Source organism: Anolis carolinensis, chromosome 6 (genome assembly GCF_035594765.1).
Source record: "Anolis carolinensis isolate JA03-04 chromosome 6, rAnoCar3.1.pri, whole genome shotgun sequence".
NCBI lineage: Eukaryota > Metazoa > Chordata > Lepidosauria > Squamata > Dactyloidae > Anolis > Anolis carolinensis.
This window is the reverse complement of record NC_085846.1, coordinates 12,737,339-12,759,836: the sequence shown is the minus strand read 5'-3', so window position 1 is coordinate 12,759,836 and position 22,498 is coordinate 12,737,339. Positions and strand designations below refer to the sequence as shown.

Here is a 22,498-nt window from a genome sequence, read left to right as displayed (position 1 = left end):
GCCCGTTTATGTTGGATAAGTGAGACTCTACTGTAGTGTATATCTTCTAATCAATGTACAGTACTTTCGAATAGTCGCGCCATCCTGCCCTTCTTTCCGCCTAAGCCTCTCAGCGTGACCTCAGGCGAGCGGCGCCATCTTCCGTCGAGGATGTGTTTTTTTTCCCCCTCAGTCCCACTCTCGCGCTGCCGGGGCTCTCGCGAGGCTTGCTGGGCCGCGGCGGGCGGGGGGAGCGGTGGGAGGAGGGAGGGAAGGAGGGGGCTGGCCCTGGCGCTTGGTGGTGGCGGCCGCCATTTTGCCGCGGCGGGTCGGGTCTGGCTCTGCGAGGCCCGGTGAAGGAGCGGCTGCCGAGCGGGAGGAGCCGGCGGCGTTTCGGGCAGCACCGTCGGGACCCGCGAGGAGAGAGAGGCCGGGCGGGGGCGGCTTTGGGGCCACGGATGGCGGCGGATTCTCTGCGGCCGAGGCGGCGGCGGCGCTGGGGCTGAGGCGGCGGCAGGAGGAGGCGGGGCAGGAGGCGCCTCCCCTCCCTCCTCCCTCCTCCCCCCTCCCACCCAGGTAAGATGGCGGACGGGCCGGGCCTGAGGCCTCCCTCTCCCTGCAGCTCCCTCTCTCTTTCTCGCTCGCTCTCGCGCTGTGCTGCCTTCCCGGCCCGCGAGGCGCCGCTTCGGAAGAGCTGAGGAGAGGCAAGAGGCAGAGTTGGCGCCCTCTTTCTCTTTGGCCACCCACAGGGAGCCATTCCCACCCCCGGCCTCTAGAGGGCGCGCGAGGGAGGCGGGACCTGCGAGGCGGCTTGAGCCAATGGGAGGGCGCAGGCGCTTCCTGAGCCAACGGCGGCGCTCAGTACCGGCCTATTATGACTTCACTCTTCGCCGACGTCGCTCTGGCCTCCCCTCCCCCCCTCCCCTGCGCGCGCCACGAAACCGGCCAACCAACGGACTCCGTGCGTAGGGGGAGGGGCCAGCGGGGAACCTGAGGGGACGGGGGACGGGGGACGGGGCCCAGGGAGGGAGGGAGGGAGGGGAGGGGGAAAGGGGAAAGAAAGGCTTGGAGGGTCTGCGGAGCCCTGAGGGGGGTCGAAGTCGCACTCAAGAAGGATGAGGCTGTAAGGGATCAGGCTGGGGGCAAAGGTTTCGCACGTCCAAAGACCACTTGGGCCTTCTGGAGCACCAAGGTTGAGGCGTTTTAAGTGTTGGATATTAAAGGCAAGGGGAGAATTGGTATAGAAAGATAGGGCTGCATCTAGTTAGGTTTTATCCGGTGCTGTAGAAAGTTTGGAATCAAATAGACAGCCAGAAGTGGATCTGGGGTGCAAAGCCAAAGATCAAAGTCTCGGGGAGAGAAATAGAGAGGAAATTGGTATGAAAAAGAAGGGTTACGTCCTTACAGCCCTGTGGAACGTTGTCGAAGTATCGGAGGGATACCAAAAAGTGAGAGTTGGTTTGTGAGAATTGAGTGAGAATTGGTATCGAAAAGTAGGGTTACATCCAGTAGAAAGTTTGGAATAAAATAGGTGACCAGAAGTGGATCTCGGGTGCAAAGACTAAGATCAAAGTCTGGGGGAGAGAAACAGAGGGGAAATTGGTACGACGATTACATCTAGTTAAGTTTTATCTTGCCCTGTTGAAAGTTTTGAATGAAACGAGACAAATCAAAAGTAGACCCCTTTGAGGATCTGAGGTGCAAAGGTGTTGTTGAAGTGTTGGAGGGATACCAAAAAGTGTAGAAATAGAGTGAGAATTGGTATCGAAAAGTAAGGTTACATCCAGTCCACTTTTATCCAGCAGTGTAGAACGTTTTGAATGAAAGAAAAAATCAGACTTGAAAGGGTATCAGGGATATTTTGTAGAAATAGAGTGAGATTTGGTACCAAAAAGTAGGGTTGCATCCAGTCCACTTTTATCCAGCAGTGTAGAAAGTTTTGAATGAAACAAAAATCAGAAGTGAAAGGATATTAGGATATCAGAGCAACTGTGGGGTAAGAAGACTGCTAAGACTGACAGGGATTTGTGGTAACATTTGGGAGGGGGGCAGCTAGTCGGATTAAAGTTAACATAGCATCATCAAACGGTGTGGCAAGTTTTGAAAGAAACATGGGTGACAACATGGAGGGACATGCTGAAGGTCAGTCTAGTAATGAGGAAGAAGAGGAGATGAGGAACCAAGAGAAGCCAATAGATGAAAGGGGTAAGGAGACATCAAGGTTACTTACTGGGACAGATGAGGAGTTGGCTGGACCAGAACAGGACGTGTCTGAAGATTTGGCAGAACTGCATCAGGAGGCAGTTGATGATTCGGGGGAAGATGAAGTGATTCAAAAAGAAATGGATTTAGAAGTTATTGAAGAAGAAGTTGAAGACATGGCAGAAATTGAGAAAACTGAAGAGCAAGAAAAAAGTGGAGCATCAAGTGAACAAGATCAAGATGAAAAGAATGTAAGCCCAGATGAAAAGGTAGCTGAAGGGGACACTGAAGAGGAGACGGAAGAGAAGGATACAAAGGAACTTGTGCATGTGGAAGAAGTGCCAGCTGGAGAAGAAGATGAAATGATTCTTGAAGTAGATGGAAAGGAGTCTGGGGAGATGACAGGAGCAGCGGATGGGGAGGAAGAGGATCATGCAGATTCTGGGAAAGAGAATCAAAATGAAGATGTTAAATTAATTGGAATTGATGAAAATGAACTTCAGAAGATGAGTGGTGAGGAGGATTTTGTAATGGAAGAGGCTAAAGAAGTGTCAAGATCAGAACATAGGGATACAGAGGGAGAGAGCGGAGAGGATGTGGCTGAATCAGCAGTGAATCAGGAAGAGATTGAGAAGTCAGGATTGGAGCAAAGAGAAAAGCTGAAAGAGACTGAAGAGGAACAGGAAATGGCACCTACAGTTGACCAGGAAAAAGCTGAGGAGACACCTGATACAGATGAAAGGGAGTTGCCAGATGTATCTGTAGGAGGAGATGCTGCATCAGCAGAGGCTCAGAGGGAGCAGGAAGAATTGGTGGGGTTAGGTCAGGTCGAAACCCAGGTGTTGACTGAAGAGGGAGTTAGAGAATCAACCATAGATCAGAGAGAGGATCAAGTGTTGGTTGAAATAGTGATTGGGAGGGGAAATGTGGCATCTGGAGTGGATCAGACCAAAACTGTGTCAGAAGCAGATCAGCAGGAGACAGAGAGCAAGACTACAGAAAAAGATGTGGTATCAAGTCAGAGGGAGATTGAAGGCTTGGCAAAGGTAAACCAAGGAGAGATGGAGCAGATAACTGGAAATGAGGGTATGTCACCAGCAGTAGATCAGGTAGAAGTTGAGGCCGTCTTAGAAGATCTGAGTAAAGAAAAGAGAGATGTAGATGAAGTTGAAGAGGCCAGGGTAAGTCAAGGAGAAGTGGAGGAGGAAATTAAAAAAAAGGATGTGGATGAGGTGGAAGCCATGGAGACACCAGGAACAGAAGAGAAGAAAGCAGAGGATGTCATTTTATCCATGGATCAAGACAAGACTGAAGAAGCAGAGGGCGATGCAGGACTGACAGTTAGCCAGAGGGAAGTTGAAGGCTTATTAAGAGCAAGTCAAGAAGAGGTGGACCAGGCGACAAGAAGAGATGATATAATTCCAGCAGTGGGTCAGAGGGAAGATGGCGCAGTTCCCATGGGGGATACTGTAATTCAGAGGGAGACTGAAGACTTGATAGGTGTAAGCCGGGGAGAGGTAGAGCAGGTAACTGAAAATGAGGATGTGGCACCAGCAGTAGATCAAGTGGAAGCTGAGACAGCCCTAGAAGATCTGAGGAAAGAGAAAGATGTAGACGGGGCTGAAGAGGTCATGGTAAGCCAAGTTGAAATGGATGAGAAGATTAGAAAAAAAGATGTTGACGAAATAGAAGCTGTAGAGGTGCCGGGAACAGATGAGAAGAAAGCAGAAAATGTGGATTTAGCCATGGATCAGAGTAAGACTGAAGAAGATGTTGCCATAGTTGTTGAACGTGAAGTTACTGTAGAGGGAGATGTGATATTAGCAACAGCTGAGGAAGATTCAGCAGGGACAGGTGATGTTGCAACTGGAAAAGTGGATACAATACATACAGTGGCACCCACTGAAACGCAGGACACTATGGAGCAAGAAGTGATATTGCCAGAAAGTCTGGACAAAGTAGGAGAGAAAGCAGAACTACCAATGCAAGACGATGTCCCCAGAAAAGACCTGGAGGGAATACCTCTGCAAAGTGTTGAGGAGGGGACTAAAGATATGGAATCAAGAGTTACTCATGAAAAGGTTGAAGAGCTAGTTGCACCAGAAAAAAGAGACAGCAAAGATCTAGTAGGATTTGATCAGGGGGAAGGCAAACAGTTGGAGTCTTTGGAGGAAACTGGAAAAGAGCAAGTTGTACCAGCCAAGGATTTAGGTGAGGCAGCGGAATTGGTGGTAGTATATCAGGATCAGATAGCAGAGCCAAGTGTAGCTGAGAAAGTATTGAGTAAGCCTCACTTGGATGCTGTGGAAATAAAGATACCCTCTCAGGAAGAAGTGCTGGCTCAAAGGTCTGAATTTGGTGAGGATTTTAAAAGGCCAACTCAGGAAATAGCAGGAGTAGTATCTGGGGAACTTATATCCAGATGGGATCCAAAAAAGGCTAAGCCCAGTCAAGAAGAGGCTGCAGTATCTGCTAGAGTAGGCTGGAAGACACCTGAGTTGTCAAGGCAAGCATTCACTGTGGCAGAAAAATTGGGTCGACCAGGTTCTTCACCATTGTCAATGCGTTCATCACAGCCCACACCTGGTGGAAGTAAAGAACAGCAGTGCATGAGAAAGGGAAAATTAATTACAGGATTGGCAGGACTGCGCCATGGGCCAATTGTGGGCACATCATGGGGCAATGCACATCATGGGGCAATGCAGTCAACTAGAGGGCGAGGTGGAGTGCTGGACCACCTGGCTCCAGGGTTGATTATTACCAGTTTAACTGCACAGGCTGAGCAAAGGGGGCTTATAAAAGAGGACCACAAGCAGCTGGAAAGGGAAACATCAGCGCAGAGGAGGACATCAGCACTGAGGGAGACCCGATCACCTGAGCCAGGACGCCATGGGACAAGAGCCAAAGCGGGTGAAGGAGTGGTGCTTATGGGCTACAGAATTGGACGGGAAGGGATGTCCTGTTTCTCTAAGACAGATAACAGGGCAGTAATGTTTCAGCAAGGGTATGATTTAGAGACAGCAACATTGCCTCAAGAGCTTGGGCTAGAAAAGGCAGGGAAGCAGTCCAGTCAGGAGCTGCTACAACCAGGCAGGGAAGAACAAGATGTTAAGGAGCAGGAGGTTCAAGAAATTAATGTAACTGATGAAGCAGGGCAAGGTCTAGAAGGGATAGACTTGTCTTGGCTTGGGAGACCATTGTCTGGTGGTTATGCAGCATCAAGACCAACTTCTGGCTGGACTACAGGTGTAGGGTCAGGACATGGGCTCACTTTAAGATCGTTGCGTGCAGAAATAAAGGAACGAATTGATATGATGGTTACAGGTCAGGGTACATCAAAGTCAGCAGGCCAGAGTCCTGAACCACCAAAAGTTGGAATGGGAAGAAGGATGATTGGGCTTGCAGGCAAGCCAGAGAACGTACACTGGCTGAAGAAGGTTCTAGGATCAGATGTGATAGTGGATCCCCTCTCTGTAGCAGGCCGTAGCTCAGACATTAAACCTGAGAGCCCTACCTTGACATCAGAACGACGGAGCCCTGGCCTGTTGACTGGGAGGCAGCAATTAAAAGATTGGCGGGATGGTGTAATGGGAATTGCAATTAAACGGTATAATGCAATGAGGCGAGCCATGTGGGGTGAAGGCCCAGTTGGCTTGCATGTCAGAGGAGTGAAAATAGAGAGTATAGATAGTTTTCCTGGTAGTAGCATCCAGACTGGTTCCATTCTGGAACAAGTTGAACGGAAGGTACGGAGGCTAGAGCAGCATGTGACAGCTGAGAATGTTCCAGCATTGGGGGTAGAGGGGCAGGCGATGACTGATGTGCGGCCAGCAGGGTCCAGAGAGCCATAGAATTTTACAATAGCTCAATATAGTGTTAAGGTTAAAGGTGAGGGGTCAGAGAATAATGGGTTATTTAAAAGTAAGATGAAGACTACAAACAAATTATCAGATCGATCAAAAAGGGTAATAATTTAAATTGTAAACTCCCAACTTGCTACATTAAGTAGATTTATAGGGACCCGTGATAAGAAAATGGAGCAGGAAAGACTCTAGGATAAAGATCCAAGAGTGACAGGCAGAATATTGACACTTCTAGAGCAAAGGTGAGTGCAGAGGGAAATAAAACACAAAGTGAAACAAGATTGGGAATACTGAAAAATATAGATTTCTGATTCTAGGTGGGAGGCACTTCTACAAACTATTCATATTTCACTGCCAATGTAGTGTAGTGTAGGCAAAGGCCAGGATTCATCCTGTCAAGGTGTGGATTAGTGAAAGAATTGTCTTAATGACTCTCAAGAGCACCCCAAACAGGTTCTTGCCTCTTTTCATAGGCTTGGATTTGGTAGCTGGTGCTTACATTAAAACTCTCCATTGTAATCTGCAGTCAGGCTATTGCTTGTCTGTGTTACAGTTGTGGAGAAACAAGAGTTTGATCTGTGCTTCAGAAGAGTCAGCGAGTACTCTGGGTTAAGAGAAAAAGTGAATGATTCCCACCAATAAATGTAGCACAACTACCCCAAGAAAGAATGACTCCTGTTCTGACAATTGTATCTTCTTTCAGGACTAGTCTTCCTGAAGAAAGCGAAACCCTGGAAGTACAGTCTGAAAAGCAAGAGGACTTCTCAATTCACACAGGTACCGGCAGCAGTGACATTTGGTGAAGGACATAAACAACAGTTAGGATGCAATCAACAGTGCTTTACATTAACAGTGAATACATTAATTGTTAAAGCTACTCACAGCTTTTAAAAGACTGTCATCTGAAATAAACTTCAAACAGCAATTTAAATGTTCTTTAGCCAAAAGTAGGTGAAAATCAACATATATTAATTAGGGACTTATCTACAAGGAGCTAAAGATAAGATATTGAGGCAGGACATTCAATTTAATAAGGAGCCACTATTTCAAATGCCCTTACCTTTACACTGAACAGTGTATTTATTGGTAATAGCATCCAGATATGTAGGCAATTAGAATATTGTTTCAGAGAGCTGTGAATCCAGAACTTGCAAATGTAACGATTCAGTGGGAATATTATGTCATCCAAGAATTCTTGAATGCTTCTTGTCTAAATTGGTCAGCTTTGTGATGCTTTCTCAAACATTAAAGGCTACTGATACAGTAAGCAGAAGGCTTGTTTATTTTGTGTTGATATGTTTAATCTGGCTTTATTTTTATTTATAGTGTCAATGTGTAAGGTCTGTTCAATCCAAATTTGTGATTGCTCTTTGTTCATCTCTTCAGCTAATTCTGAAACAGGCAGTCCCGAGCGCAGGCTGGGCTGCCAAGGAACCCAGGAGCTGGACGGCTCGTCCCAGTGGTTGGCTGACCAGAATGAGGCCGATTCCCAGCATGCACTTGAGCAGGACACCAGCGCTACAACCACAGCCGAAGCTTTTGGGACGAGAAGCAAAGAGCAAGAGAGAATTAAAATGCAGAGCAGCCCACCCCAGCAGCACCACACACTGCACACACAGGTAGAGCTGGATGGGAGAGGAATCACAGTGTCAGTCCTCGTGTCTTAGGCCCTCAAACTGGAATTCTACACCAGAATGCTGGTGGTTTGACAGAGGCTGTCAAGACGGACTTGTAATGTTTCCCAGTGTTATGTGAGGTGCTATGTGAGGGGCAGCTTTGGAAGCAAAACCAGAGAAGCTTGTCTTTAATTTCCCACACTGATGGTTCCCTTTCAAGGATTAAAGCTGCTATGCAAACGTCTTCTCTTTCTCTACCCCTTCTTCCCAGAATACATCAGACAGAATGACAGGCAGCAATCCAGTGTCACCAGCCTCTTCGGGCTCACCTGCCTCAAGCGGCAGCATCTCCCCACCACATCTCACTCACGATTCCTCTCTGGACAGTCACATCAGTTTTGATGTTTCTAAGGCACAAACCAGAGCCCTCGTGTCACCTGGGATGTACACCTCCCCTGATCCAGCAAGCATGTGGGACAAGACCCATGCAGAAATTGCTGAGCAGGCTAAGCACGTAAGTCATGCGTGGTTCTGAGTCGTTCGAGGGGGATGTAAGCTATTGGGCTTTGTACTAGCTGATTACAAGCTGCAGTGCAAAGGTTAGAAATGTGGTATCTTACATGGACACTTTATTTCAGGAAGCAGAGATTGAGAATCGCATTGCAGAAATGAAAAAGGAGGGATTCTGGTCTCTAAAAAGGCTATCAAAGGTGCCGGAGCCAGTTCGGGCCAAAGTGCACTGGGATTATCTTTGTGAGGAGATGCAGTGGCTGTCTGCTGATTTTGCCCAAGAACGCCGCTGGAAAAGGGGTGTCGCAAGAAAGGTGAGTTCACTCTCCTTTGTCAAATTGTTCTCTAGTCACCAACTAATATTTGATAATTTTCCAGGTTTCAATTCTGTGACATGAATGTAGGGCGTTTTTTTAATTGTTGTATGATTTCTGCTATAAATGAAGGCATTTATTTTGTGACACCCAAGACTTCTACCTTTTGCAATTCTCGATGGCAGTGAAATGTATATTCCTTTTAATTTTCCAGCCCCAAAGGCCTTAGTGAGCTACATAGCCCTTCTAAGCTTCAGGCATAGGAAGAGGAATTATATAGTGTCATGGACAGCTGTGGTGGATCGTGGTCACTGTCCCTCTTTCCTTTGTTTCATGCAGGTGGTGCGCATGGTGATCAGGCATCATGAAGAGCAGAAGCAGAAAGAAGAACGAGCCAAACGGGAGGAACAGGCTAAGCTGCGCCGTATTGCTTCATCCATCGCCAAAGAGGTCAAGCAGTTTTGGAGCAATGTTGAGAAGGTACTTGAGGCATCTATTTTACATCAGGAAAACTGTATTTAATTTTACCTCTTTAAATTGTGTGAGTGCCATCTTCCAGCTGTATCATTCCATCAATCCAAAGACATAGAACAGACTTTGCACCAGATTCCTCTAAGCCTATACATTTGTCGTTATTGTTTGGTTGGTAAACAATACTTGAATAGTACTTGAAACTGAATTTCAGCTGTTATGCTTAAATTCTTACACAATAATATATATGTTTTGGCATCTTCTATCCTGGGTATTCTCCAGCTGGTCAGAAAAGTCTGTACATGTTGAGTCCTGTAGCAGTCAATTCTCCCATGCCCTGTCTGTATTAATTGTTTTAAGTAAATTGATTATTGAAAGAGTATTGTAGCACATTTCTGGTAGTCATGAGAGAAGTGGCAACCAATGTGTTGATATAGAGCCATTGCTATTGAAGTTTCAAATAAGTAGGTCTTCAGTGAATTTAAAGCATCTCTTAAATTCAAATGAAAGTTCCAGTGGCATTGGAGGCGTTGCGGGCAGATGAATTTTGAAGCCCTTTTCCTTTGCTCTTTGCCCTCAGGTTGTGCAGTTCAAGCAGCAGTCACGTCTGGAGGAGAAACGGAAGAAAGCTCTGGACCTACAACTGGACTTCATAGTGGGCCAGACAGAGAAATACTCAGACCTGCTTACCCAAAGCCTCAATGAGACCCTTCCGGTTCCCGGCAGAAGTGGTGGTTCACATGCCGGATCCACTGCCTCTAGTCCACCACCCTCTGCTCACCTCACTGCAGATGAAGGTCAGAAATATAGATGCTTCTATTCTGCTATGAACTTACTAGTTCCCACCATTTCACAGGGTACCTGCATAGAGTGTATGTCTTGCATTCCTTCTTCCGCTTCCCAGATTTCTCCAGAAATGCAATTTATATGTGAATTTCATTGCCTGTGCCCTGGCCTTGTCTGACAAAAGTGTGATTATGCATCATTTTGAGGGAAAAATTTCTTCACATTTTGGGAATTGTATCTGATTTCTCTTTCTTCCTTGCCAGATGGAGATTTCCAACCCCATGAGGAATCAGACGATGAGGAGACAATTGAAGTAGAAGAACAGCAGGAAGGGAATGATTCAGAGACTCAGCAAAGGGAGATAGAGCTGCTAAAGCAGGAAAGTGAGCTGCCCCTTGAAGAGCTACTCCAGTCACTGCCAGTTCAGATTTTAGAGAACTCCTTCAGTGTGCCACCTTGTGCTTCGAGTTCTGACAATGATGAAGAAGAGGAGGGAGACAGCGAAGAGGAAGATGAGCGATTAGAAAAACAGATCTCCAAGAATCTAAAGGTTTGCTGTTGGTTTATGGTTAAATCTTGGATTGAGAAACTCGTTGACATTCTGTAATTTAACAAATCCACTTTCAGAGACCTTTGAAGTAGATATTTGGCAGCGGGTGCCCCTACCTACTTTATCTTTACTCCACAATTTGGTCTTCCCAATGAATCTCTGATGGGCTTCTTTGTCAGATTTTGTAAGCTTTCCCTTGGGGCTTGTGTTCTGTGGTGGTGCTGTGATCTTTCTCCTGAAAACATTTTCTGTCCTATGCTTACCAGGAGAAGCCAAGGCCTGTTCCACAGAGGAATAAAAAACCTTGGACGCCTGATGAAGAAGATGTGGAGTTCACTGCCAATGAAGAGGAAGGTGAGTGTCATGTTTCTTAGGGGTCATGTTTCTTAGGGAGCTGACCAAATGTGACAAAGAGTCTAGAGGGCAGGTTTGACATTTTTATTAATTAATGAATGGGCTAATTTTATGTGGATCTTCTCTGCTTTAGGAACAAGCACAATGCATAACCAACTCTAGAATTGCAGAATGTGCTCTCCTTTTAAAACACAGGGTTTTTTATTGTTTACTTTTTAATTTAAACATTTAAAACATAATACATTTTTGTCACATCTTCTATCAGGAATAGTTTCCCACAGTGTATTGTTTTCCCCACTGGCTTATCCATGATATCACTTAATCCCAAAATCTCCATACTTTTGGGCACGTTAGCCACATGTGACTTCAATTCTATTTCTCCACACCTTCTCCAACATAGTTTTAAAATATTGTTAAATTCGGCTAAATTTAGTAACAGCAAAGCTGTGATGTTTTTGCAAAGTCTAGGACAGTGGTTCCCAACCTGTGGTCCATGGTTCACCAGTGGTCCCCAAGAACTAAAATATGGTCCACGGCCTCACTGTTACTACATCGTTGCAACGAGAGCAGCTGGTTTCGTGAAATCCTCTTATAGTGCTGAGGCAACGGAGATATCGGGAGGGGAGAGGCTGGCTACCCATGAAAGGCGCGACAACAAGCCGCCTGACTGCTGCTGCTTCTCCTCCCTCCCCCTGAGCAGAGCCGTTCCATGTGGCACCTGGAAGCGGGGCGCCTTGGTGTCTTTGTTTTTAGGCCTGTTCCTGGGGTTAGTTGGGATGCTGATCCAGAAGATTGTATTGGATAGACAACATCAGCTCTAGATTATTAAATACGGTTGTGGGTGAGCAGATGGTGACTACTGGATGACATATGTTCTGTGTCAGAAACTAGAGCTGATGTGATCTATTTAGTGCAATTTTCTGAATTGGCATTCCAAATAATCAGACCAAATCTTAAGTTGACCAAAAACTGATTCATAATCCTTTTGGTACTAATGTTGGAGAGTGGTCCCTGGTCAAAGTGGTCACTGGTCAAAGTGGTCCTTGATCAAAATTTGGGAACCACTGGTCTAGGGGATGAGATTAGGAATCCTTCTATTCATTGTCGTCACTCAGAGGACCTTTTCATCGGCCGCCCCAAGACTGTGGAATGACCTGCCAAAAGAGCTGTCGGCTAGATCAGCTGTCGCAATTTAAGACTCAAGTGAAGACCTATCTCTTCAAGCAGGCCTACGCAGACAATTTTAATATAAAATTTTAAACTTGCATCTTATGTTTAATTTTTGTTTTGTGTATTTTAATATGTATTTTGTGGAAATACATTTTAATATGTGTATTTCAAAGAATGTTTTTAGATGAATGTGTGTTTTAGCTTGTAACCTGCCTCGAGACTTGAGAAACAGGCAAGAAATACAAATAGTAATTATAATAGTAATAATAATAATAATAATAATAATAATAATAATAATAATTAATCTGGTGAATATTTCTTTCCCTAGCTGAAGATGAAGAGGAAACAATTGATGCTCAAGAAAAGTTGGAAGGTGATGTGGACCATAGCGGAGAACTGGATGACCTGGCCAAGGAAGGTTCGGAATCAGATGGTGGCTTAAGGGGAAGGGGCAGAGCAGATATGGGTCAGAACTTCACTCCATGGGCAAACTGTTTTTTACTACTCAGCTATAATTTTAAATGTATGCTAGGTCTGTGAACCAACCTATTTCTCTCTTAAAGGGAAGAGGGTCAAGATAAGCACCTGTTCTGTTTCAGTACTTTGCTGAAGTTTTTCCCCAAAGTGTCTCCAGTAGCCCTAGACTCTATAACATGTTTTATTAGGTAAATGTTGCTCATTGGTTATCTTGATTGAGCCTGTCTATATTGCACCTTTAAAAACTTCCCCTAAATCATGGCAGTAGGGAGTAGTGTTACCATTGGATCTAAGAAAGAGTTCATGTGGAAGGTCAAGTAGGCTAAGAAAGCACAGCAAGCTAGTGCTATGAATTGCTCCTCTGTTGCAACCCATAGCTGTATCGTTTTTTATGCTGAGTGCAGAACAAAACAATAGGGACTACCTTAAGCACAAATAATGTCCGATTAGGTCTCATTGGAGTCTGTAGATATAGTGTGGCACGTTCTTTCTCTCTGATAGGTGAGCTACCCATGGAAGAGTTGCTGCAGAAATATGCTGGTGCCTACGCTTCAGACTTTGAAATGGAAGAGTCAGACTCCACATCTGAGGCCTCAGAGCCCACCACGTCCGAGTATGAGCAAGAGTCAGAGGAAAATGGTAGCAGTAGCCATTCAGGTATAAGAAAAGAGAGACTACTACCGTGTTTCCCTGAAAATAAGACAGTGTCTTATATTAATTTTTGCTCCCAAAGATGCTCTAGGTCTTATTTTCAGGGGATGTCTTATTTTTTCATGAAGAAGAATTCACATTTATTGTTGAACAGTACAGTAGTTGTCATCATAAACCAGCATAACCAGACAAACTGTGAATCCTATCAAGAATTTCTTGTTACTACCAATATTTCCATGTACAACACTTTATGGTACGGACATTTACTGATCCTGCATGCTCTGGTGTTCTGTTCAACGGGCATCCTTCCAAACAAAAACTTTGCTAGGTCTTACTTTCGAGGGAGGACTTATATTTAACAATTCAGCAAAACCTCTACTAGGTCTTATTTTGTGGGGATGTCTTATTTTAGGGGAAACAGGGTATATGCTATAATGCAGTAGAAACATTTTTGTAGTTTTGAAATTTCATAATTTGAATGAATGTATATGGCTGTATTCAGGCATTCCTCAATCCTAAGAATTAGATTTTCTAGAAGTCTTTGTCCCAAAAACAATTTAATATGTTATATTTGTCTTGATGGAAGATACTGAGGGATACTTATCATCTGTCACTGACTGAAATAAATTTGGAAGAAATTCCTCACTGCCCTTTTTTAGTGTTGTAGTAAACCACAATAATTGGATGAAGCTGGGATCTGCTCATGCTTTTTTTGACCTGATTTTACTTTTTTTTTCCTCTCCAGATTCAACTGATGAGGTGGATAGTGAGCAGGAGGAAATCAAAGCTGATGGTGCCATGGAGGAGGAACCTTCAGTGAGCCAGGAGGAGGACTTTGGAGTGGAGTACCTACTGAAGCAGGATGAAGAGCAGGGTGGTGAGGGAGATTCAGCCCCGGCTCCTGGGCCCAAGAAGGAGATCACGGATATCGCAGCAGCTGCAGAGAGTCTGCAGCCCAAAGGATACACCTTGGCAACTACACAGGTGAATTGTGATGGAGTCTGTGATGGACAGCACATCTTCTTTGAAGTGAAATGAAACAGACAGGTTATATTACTCTTCTCTCACATAGGTTAAAACACCAATTCCCTACCTTTTGCGTGGGACACTGCGAGAATACCAACACATTGGTTTGGACTGGTTGGTTACTATGTATGAAAAGAAACTCAATGGTATTCTGGCTGATGAGATGGGGCTTGGCAAAACAATCCAGACCATTTCGCTGCTGGCACATTTGGCTTGTGAAAAGGGTGAGTCATATACTCTTGAGAGGTCCCTGGTTATTGAGTTTGAGAATAGAGATGAGGATGGCAGTACTGCTAGCGTATGTTTGTTCAGTTTGAACTTATCTGTTTGGGAAGTAAATTGAGGCTTCCGTTTTGAGGATGTCTGGAGAACAAGCTTTGAAGACTGCTGGTTTCATTCAGGGGATAGATGAACCCCCCCCCCCCCCCCCCCGGTTCATCAGTCTGATCCCAGAGGGCTCGTAAAGTTCACTGTGGTCTTTATATCTACTGCTGCAGGTAGCTGGGGCCCTCACCTGATCATCGTTCCCACCAGTGTGATTCTGAACTGGGAGATGGAAATCAAGCGCTGGTGCCCTAGTTTCAAGATCCTTACGTACTATGGGGCGCAGAAGGAACGTAAGCTAAAGCGTCAGGTAAGGTTGTTTCAGCACTGGCAGTCAGAGATCGGGTTCTCTCAGTGTACATGGTTTAATTTTTGTGTAGTGAGGGACAACATTTTTATGGTGGTTTATTTCTCTCATTTGTTCTATCTGGCAGAAAGCAAACTTGAGTGTTCCCAAGGTTCCCCCACCTCTGACCCTGGGAAGGTGACATTTATACATGGGAAAGTTCCTTTGGGATTGGAGCAAAGGGGGAAAGTGAGTTTTGTGGGATCATGGATAAGTATAGGTTGCTTACCTGTAACCGTATTTCTTCGAGTGTTGATCTGTGAAATTCACACATATGGGTTTCCCCAGTGCGCCTGCGCAGAGTTCGGAACCTTCTGGAAGTTTAAAAGTGAAAGAAATTGGCGGGAGCCCCGCCCACTCTCCCCATGTAGTATATGTAGCCGTGGGCGGGGCTACGCCTCAGTTCTCCGCCGCAGACAGCAGCTGAGAGACCGAGGCATGACCTCAGCGGGGAGGATGGGCGGGCTGTGTGAATTTCACAGATCAACACTCGAAGAAATACGGTTACAGGTAAGCAACCTATACTTCTTCTTACGTGTTGTCTGTGAAATGCACACATATGGGTGAATAGCAAGCTACTAACCTTGGAGGTGGGTCATGCCACACAGGAGAATAACACTGCCCTGCCGAACGCGGCATCCTTCTTCGCCTGGATGTCCAGCTTGTAATGTGACACAAACGTCGATGGAGATGACCAGGTAGCTGCCTTGCAGATATCTTGCAGGGATACACCCCGGAGGAAGGCTTGGGAGGCTGACAGTGACCTGGTGGAGTGTGCAGCTACATGCGATGGTGGTTCTTTGCCCGCTAGTTGGTAAGCCAGGCGGATCGCCGAGGTGATCCAGGAGGCCAGACGTTGAGAAGTGACTGGAAGGCCCAAGGCATCTTTCCTATATTTGAGGAAGAGTCTTGGAGATTTTCTGTGGGGGGCAGTTCTATGAATGTAGAACAGTAGTGCTCTTTTGACGTCCAGAGAGTGAAGAGTCGTCTCCAGGGGAGATGATGGGTTAGGGAAGAAGGCGGGTAGAACAATGTCCTGGCACATATGAAAGTGTGAAACTATCTTCGGTAGGAATGCTATGTCCGTCCGAAGGGTCACATTGTCGTCAGAAAAACGGATGTACGGGGCGTCAGCCCGTAGGGCTGCAATTTCACTTGCTCGTCTAGCGGATGTGATTGCGACGAGGAATGCCGTCTTCCAAGACAGGTGGGAGAGATCGCTAGAGGCCATTGGTTCAAATGGGGGCTTTGACATCTGAGAAAGGACCAGTTCCAGGCTCCATGATGGAGGAGGTAAGGAGCTAGGTGGGTAAGTATTTTTGTAGCCTTTAAGGAATAGGCGTAGGAGTGGATCGTGAAACAGTGAGGGCTGTCCTGCTTTCCTTCTGAACCACGACAGAGCGGCTGTATAGCACTTGACTGATGATAGAGACATATGTTTAGAGGATAGGTGGACTAGAAAGTCGAGTACTACTGAAGTAGGGGCTGTAAAGGGGTCTACTTCACAGGTGGAGGCAAATTCTTTAAATCGAGACCACTTATATGTATAAGATCGCTTTGTTGATGTCTTTTGGGCTGCAAAGATTATTCTACGGACGGCGTCGGAGAGGTGGGCCGTGGTCTGATCCTCCACGCTGTCAACTGTAGAGATGTTACGTCTGGGTGTCTCACAAGACCATCTTGGACTGTGAGAAGATCGGGGCTGTTCCTCAGGCGGACGTAGTCGCCTTTCGATGCCTTCAGGAGGGGTGTGAACCAGGCCTGTCGGGGCCACCAAGGGGCTATGAGAATACAATTTGCATTGTCTGATACGATTTTGGCCACCACTTTGGTCAGGAGTGGGAGTGGTGGAAATGCGTATAGCAGTTCTGGTACCCACGTGAAGAGGAAGGCGTCTCCTAAGCAGCCTGGGGATGCGTGAGGACGTATCCGAGCGCAAAACTGAGGACACTGTTTGTTCGCCGGGGAGGCGAAGAGATCCACCTGAGGAACTCCCCAACGTCTCGTGATGAAGCGAAACTCCCTGCAGTGGAGTTTCCATTCGTGGTTGCTGAGGGGAGTTCTGCTCAGGGAGTCCGCTAGGACGTTGTCCTCTCCCGGCAGGTGAATCGCTATGAGAAAAATATTTCTGCGAATGCACCATTCCCAGATTTGTGATGCGATGGAGAGGAGAGTGAGTGAGCGGGTCCCTCCCTGTTTGTTTATGTAGGCTTTCACTGTTGTGTTGTCCGTGACAAGTTGGATGACCTGGTTTTTGGTAAGGCGGGCAAAGGATTTCAGGGCCTTTTCCACGGCTAGGAGCTCCAAGGCGTTGATGTGGAGCTTTTGCTCTTGTGTTGACCAACGGCCGTGGGCTGTTAGGTTCTGTAAGTGTGCGCCCCAACCTAGTGTTGATGCATCTGTTGTCAATGAGACTGAGGGGCGAGGAGAAACAAACGGAAGTCCCGAGCACACATTGGACCTCTTTGTCCACCATGAGAGGGAGTTGAGGACGTCCTGAGGAAGTGATAGGACAATGTTTTGGTGATCTCGGATTGGGTCGAATTTCCGGACGAACCAGTTTTGTAAGGTTCGGAAGCGGAGGCGAGCGTATGGTGTAACCACTGTAGTTGAGGCCATGTGGCCTAAGGTGGATTGGATTGTCCAGGCGGACGCTCGTCCATAGTGGCGCAATTCGGAGACCATAGTTCTTAAGTTTCTGAATCTTTCCTCTGGTAGGAAGGCCTTTTGGGACTGCGTGTCTATAAGGGCGCCAATGAAGGTGATACGCTGGGTAGGGGAGAGGTGGGATTTTTCTCTGTTGACAACGAGACCTAAGGTCTGCAAAAAAGATAAAGTGAAATGAATATCAGATTGCAATTGATCGCGGGATTCCGCTGATAAAAGCCAATCATCCAGATACGGAAAAATCGTTATGTGGTGTCGGCGTAAATGGGCTGCCACTACTGACATGCATTTGGTAAAGACCCTTGGGGCTGTGGAAAGGCCAAAGGGTAGGACGTTAAATGAGTAACAGGAGTCTCCTATTGCAAAGCTGAGAAATCTACGGTGATCTTCCATAATGGAAATATGGAAATAAGCATCCCTCAAATCAATAGACGCAAGCCAGGATCCCTTCCTGATAAGGGGAAGGATGGTGGGGAGTGTCACCATGCGGAATTTACGTGGTTTGATGTACAGATTAATACCACGTAAATCTAGGATGGGGCGAAGACCGCCACCGCGTTTGGTTACTAAGAAGTAACGGGAAAAATAACAGGAAGAAACGTGGTGAGGAGGGATGGGGGAAATTGCCCCTTTGTGAAGTAAGGAACTTATTTCCTCAAGGAGGGGGTCTGAGGGGGAAGTGGCACAGATGTGTCCCACGGGTGGCAGGGAAAGGAATTCTATAGCATAGCCACTCTGTATAATGTTTAGCACCCAGGCATCTGATGTGATCTGTTGCCACCGTTCAAGGTATGGGGAGAGTCTATCAAGGTAAGTGTGGGTGGTAAGGGGGGGGGGGAAACATAGTTTGAACTGGGGAGGAGTGAGTGGTAGTAGGAGGAGAGGGGCTAAAAGCGCCGTCTCCTATTGTCTGCCGGTTTTGTTCCGCGGTACTGACCCTTCGTGGGGAGGGGTGGTCTGCGGTTGCCTGTTGAGGCAGGCTGCTGCCGTTGTCTTCCTCGAAAGGGCAGGGGACTGTAGCGGCCCCGGTAGTATTGTGGTTGATAAGGCCATCGCCGATGCTGGGAGGGGTAGGGTTGGTATTGATGTTGTCCATACTTAGTGATGGTTTGTTTCATTTTATGAGAATGTTCGAGTTGGGAGTCTGTTTCCGGGTTGAAAAGTCCCGCTTCATCCATTGGTAAGTCTTCAATAAGGGAGCGAGCGGAGGGAGACAAGATGGCGGCTCGGAGCCATGCATGTCTTCGTAGGGCCACTGCATTTGCAAGGAGTTTTCCCGATGCGTCGGCAGTATTCTTTGCTAGGTCCTTTTGAAAGGCCGTGAGAGATAATGCTTCTTGTTGAAAAGCTTTGGCAAGGGTTTGTTGATGAGGGGAAAGAGAATCGAGGAAGGATTCCATTTTAGTCCAGAGAAATTTTTGGTATACACTCATGTATACTCCATAGTGAGCCATACGGGCGAAGAGGCAGGCTGAGGTATAGAACTTTTTGGCCATTACATCAAGTTTCTTACCCTCTCTGTCTGAGGGTGTAAGCTGTGCCCTTTGAGTTGGTTTAGGTTGGGCGTCTGTAACAACTGAATTGGCCTTAGGCATTTTTGTAAGCCAAGAGGCTGTAGAGAGATCAACCCTATAAAGGTTTTCAGCTCGTTTTGGAGTAGCTGGTACTAATGATGGGGCTATCCCCACAGTTTTGATAACTTGTAGTAAGTATGGAAGGGTTGGGAGGGCTGTGGATATTGGGGTTTGTTGTTCTGAGGAGGAAAAACAGGGATCTTCCACAACATTAGCTGGTTTGGGGGTGGGTAGGTTAAGGGCTTTTGAGAGTCTAATGAGGAGAGCTGAAAAGTTTCTAAAATCCTCTGCCTGTTGAGGGTCTTGATCTATTTCAGTTTGAGGGGGTGCCAATGAAGGGGTGTCTCCTTCGGATGCATTTAGATCCCTGTCTTGCAGTGTGTCAGGGATGGGAGTTGATTGGATGTGAGCTAGCTCCCTTCCTTGCTCAGGCAGATTTGGTTCAGCTGCCTGGGAGGAGCTGGAAGGTCCTTGAGTGGGAGGCAGTGCCTGTATTGTGGCCTCTGGTCGGGAGGCTGAAGCAGAAGGAGGCTGCCTGGGCACTGGAGGAGGAAGTTGGCCTCGGTTTGGGTAAAAATCATAGTAACAAGGAGCCCCATAGGGGAAGGGGGGTGGAGGGGGATAGGGATAAAAGAAATCAGCATAATAAGGGCGGTTGCGGCCAGGGGGAAAAGACCTGGAGTAGGAGGATGCTCTGGATGGGCTCCTAGAGCCTGAGGCCCTGGATTCGAGGGAGGGGGAGCGCCCACGGTACCGAGCAGCCCTCATGGTGCGGCCTCGCCCCTCCTCCTGGAGGCTTTGCCTGTCTGGGGTTGAGCGGGGAGGAGGATAAGGCCGTCCCTGCGTGGGGAAGGGCTCTGCAATTTGGCCATCAGGGACAGCTTCGCTGCTTGCTTCAGCGAGAGGCTGCAAAGAGTTAACTGGAGACAAGTGGGGAGGAGTCTCCTGTGGAGAGGGCGGGTTCGGAGAGCCTCGGTCCCGAGGCATGTTTTCTCCAGCCCGGTTTTGCAGCGGGGGACTCAAGGGCTTTTCGCCAGTGAGTTGCCTCCCTTTTTTTTGCTTTTTTGAGCCCTCTTTCTGTTTGGCCTCCCTGGTCCTGGAGGATTTGGCTTTTTTGCGTGGCGCTTCAGGCACCAGGTAATCCTCGGCAGCACTCTCTTCCCTGGCTGGGAGGGAGCTTAAGGCCTCAGTTAGGAGAGGAGGAGGGGAGGCCTCTGGGCAGGGCCGTTTTTGGGCGCGTGTTTCTTCTGGCGCCAGGGCTTGCTCATAGAGGACGGCCTTAAGGCGGGCCTCTCTGTTTCTGCGTGCTTGGGGGGTGAAAGATTGGCAAATTGGGCAGGTTTGGGGAACGTGCCCTTCCCCCAAGCACAAAAGGCACATGTTGTGCCTGTCTGAGTCAGGCAGCTTAGCTCCGCATGAGCTGCATTTTTTAAAGAATAAAGTAGACATTGCCTGATTCGTGGTCAAAGTCCAGTCCAGAAAGTGGGGCAGGAGAGGGCAGCAAGTCAAGGCCAGTCCAGAGTCAAAAACCGTTGCAAATCCAAAAGAGAGGAGTACAAAAGGTTCCTACTGTCTGCTGTCGCGCGGAAAGAAGAACTGAGGCGTAGCCCCGCCCACGGCTACATATACTACATGGGGAGAGTGGGCGGGGCTCCCGCCAATTTCTTTCACTTTTAAACTTCCAGAAGGTTCCGAACTCTGCGCAGGCGCACTGGGGAAACCCATATGTGTGCATTTCACAGACAACACGTAAGAAGAAATATTTAAATATTTAATTTTTTTTAATCTGTTAAGAAAATCTAAAGCTTGCAATAAGAAACTAGACTGCATTGCTATTCTGTGGACCTGCATGTGTGATTTTAAAGCATACTTTAATAGTCATCAGCTGAAGAGAAGAGAGAAAAGAGTTAAGAGAAGATAGGCACGTTTGGTGGGCCGATTAGGCACATTATGTTTTAGAGCAATGGGGAGGGCAGAAGGTAATTTGGGGTCTCCTATCAGATCTCTGTGTGATTTGAAGTAGATTGTTAAGGGTTTTGATCCTCAGTAATAAAAGGGCGATCTTTTCCTTTTTGGTTAGGCTGCTGATATGAAAAAAAAAACTTGGGTTGCATAGGAGTGGGTTTCTTGATTGAAAGCAATGTGAGCTTAGCTCAGTTACTGATAGCAAATTACAGAACTCAAGCACTTATAGGCAAACATTTTATAAATTCCAATTGCATGTCTTTTGTGCTTTCTTCTGGTGTTGGTTGATATTGTGATTCGGGGGGGGGGGGGGTAACGTAGTCTGCCCATTCCCGTTAGAGAAGATGAGATGATCTTTATGGATGGTTTTTAAATTGCCCAATTCTGTACATGCCTGGATAGCAGAAAGGAGTGAATTGACAAGTATGATTCTACAAAAGTAAAACAAATCGCTAGAGAATTGGAATATAACTCATGTTTGGTGTGGCAATACATGTGCAGGTTAGACCTAGCACCAAGTTGCAGTCAAAACCATTTTGCATGGTTTTGAAAATTGGTTCTGATTCTGCCTCTAAGCAACTGGATTATTAAGACTTTAGAAATAGAAGACACAACAACCCTGCAGTTGAAATAGATGGAAGCAATGCTATTACCGGGTTTGATTTAGGAACAAAATGGATTTCATTCACAAATTATGTATAAAAGGGCTAACTTGTGGTAACTTATTCAACGTCTTTGTTTAGGGTTGGACCAAGCCAAATGCCTTCCATATCTGTATCACCTCCTACAAGCTTGTGCTGCAGGACCACCAGGCCTTTCGACGCAAGAATTGGAAGTACCTAATTTTGGATGAGGCTCAGAACATCAAGAACTTCAAATCACAACGCTGGCAGTCCTTGCTCAACTTCAACAGGTGGGGAGCATATGCTCTTGCTCTTGAGACAGAGGAGGGAGGTCTCCTCCTTGGTTCTCATACTCTACCAAATTTATGTTCCAGCCAGAGGCGACTGTTGCTCACCGGAACCCCTCTCCAGAACAGTCTGATGGAGCTATGGTCCCTCATGCACTTCCTGATGCCCCATGTCTTCCAGTCACACCGCGAGTTCAAGGAATGGTTTTCCAACCCCTTGACAGGCATGATTGAGGGTAGCCAGGAGTACAATGAGAACCTAGTCAAAAGGCTTCACAAGGTGAGCTGGATGAAAGTGAAAGACTTTGGCCAAATTGGGTTGCATGCAATAGGAAAAAATCTGGGGTTGATTCCCTCTTCTTTGGTTGCCTTTCTGACAGGTGCTGCGGCCCTTCCTTCTACGGAGGGTGAAGGTGGATGTAGAGAAGCAAATGCCAAAGAAATACGAACACGTTATCAAATGCCGCCTCTCCAAGCGTCAGCGTTATCTGTATGATGACTTCATGGCCCAGGCTGCGTACGTATAGGTGACCAGTGTGGGAATGTGAGAAGTATAATAGAAACCTGTGCCATTGGGCATTTTGTGAAGAAAATAGATATAACAAATGTGGTTGGAAGGGTATTTGGAGCAGGGAAAGAGGGTCTTAGAGATTACACTCAGCGTTTACTCTCTTCTTGGTTCTTTTGAGTTTCACAGCACTATGCAACCAATCTTCATACCTCTCTTTGATGTCAGCAAAGGT

At 46.7% G+C, this 22,498-nt stretch overlaps 1 protein-coding gene across 3 annotated transcripts in view; it reads left to right on the top strand.

Moving 5' to 3' along the window:
- Window positions 1–276: 276 nt before the first annotated feature.
- Window positions 277–22,498, top strand: part of srcap (Snf2 related CREBBP activator protein) — a 37,337-nt gene continuing 15,115 nt past the window's right edge. For 2 of the 3 annotated variants that reach the window (XM_062984016.1, XM_062984014.1), the window contains exons 1-17: window positions 277–555; window positions 6,748–6,821; window positions 7,431–7,663; window positions 7,932–8,174; window positions 8,299–8,484; window positions 8,824–8,964; window positions 9,536–9,752; window positions 10,005–10,291; window positions 10,558–10,645; window positions 12,144–12,233; window positions 12,794–12,949; window positions 13,689–13,927; window positions 14,016–14,193; window positions 14,467–14,603; window positions 21,589–21,758; window positions 21,843–22,035; window positions 22,136–22,272. In XM_062984016.1, the coding sequence (XP_062840086.1) occupies window positions 7,619–7,663; window positions 7,932–8,174; window positions 8,299–8,484; window positions 8,824–8,964; window positions 9,536–9,752; window positions 10,005–10,291; window positions 10,558–10,645; window positions 12,144–12,233; window positions 12,794–12,949; window positions 13,689–13,927; window positions 14,016–14,193; window positions 14,467–14,603; window positions 21,589–21,758; window positions 21,843–22,035; window positions 22,136–22,272 (2,507 nt within the window). In that variant the 5' untranslated portion in view covers window positions 277–555; window positions 6,748–6,821; window positions 7,431–7,618. Of the gene's footprint in view, window positions 556–6,146; window positions 6,287–6,747; window positions 6,822–7,430; window positions 7,664–7,931; window positions 8,175–8,298; window positions 8,485–8,823; window positions 8,965–9,535; window positions 9,753–10,004; window positions 10,292–10,557; window positions 10,646–12,143; window positions 12,234–12,793; window positions 12,950–13,688; window positions 13,928–14,015; window positions 14,194–14,466; window positions 14,604–21,588; window positions 21,759–21,842; window positions 22,036–22,135; window positions 22,273–22,498 lie in introns of those variants that run through there. The other variant, XM_062984015.1, reaches the window with a different exon arrangement.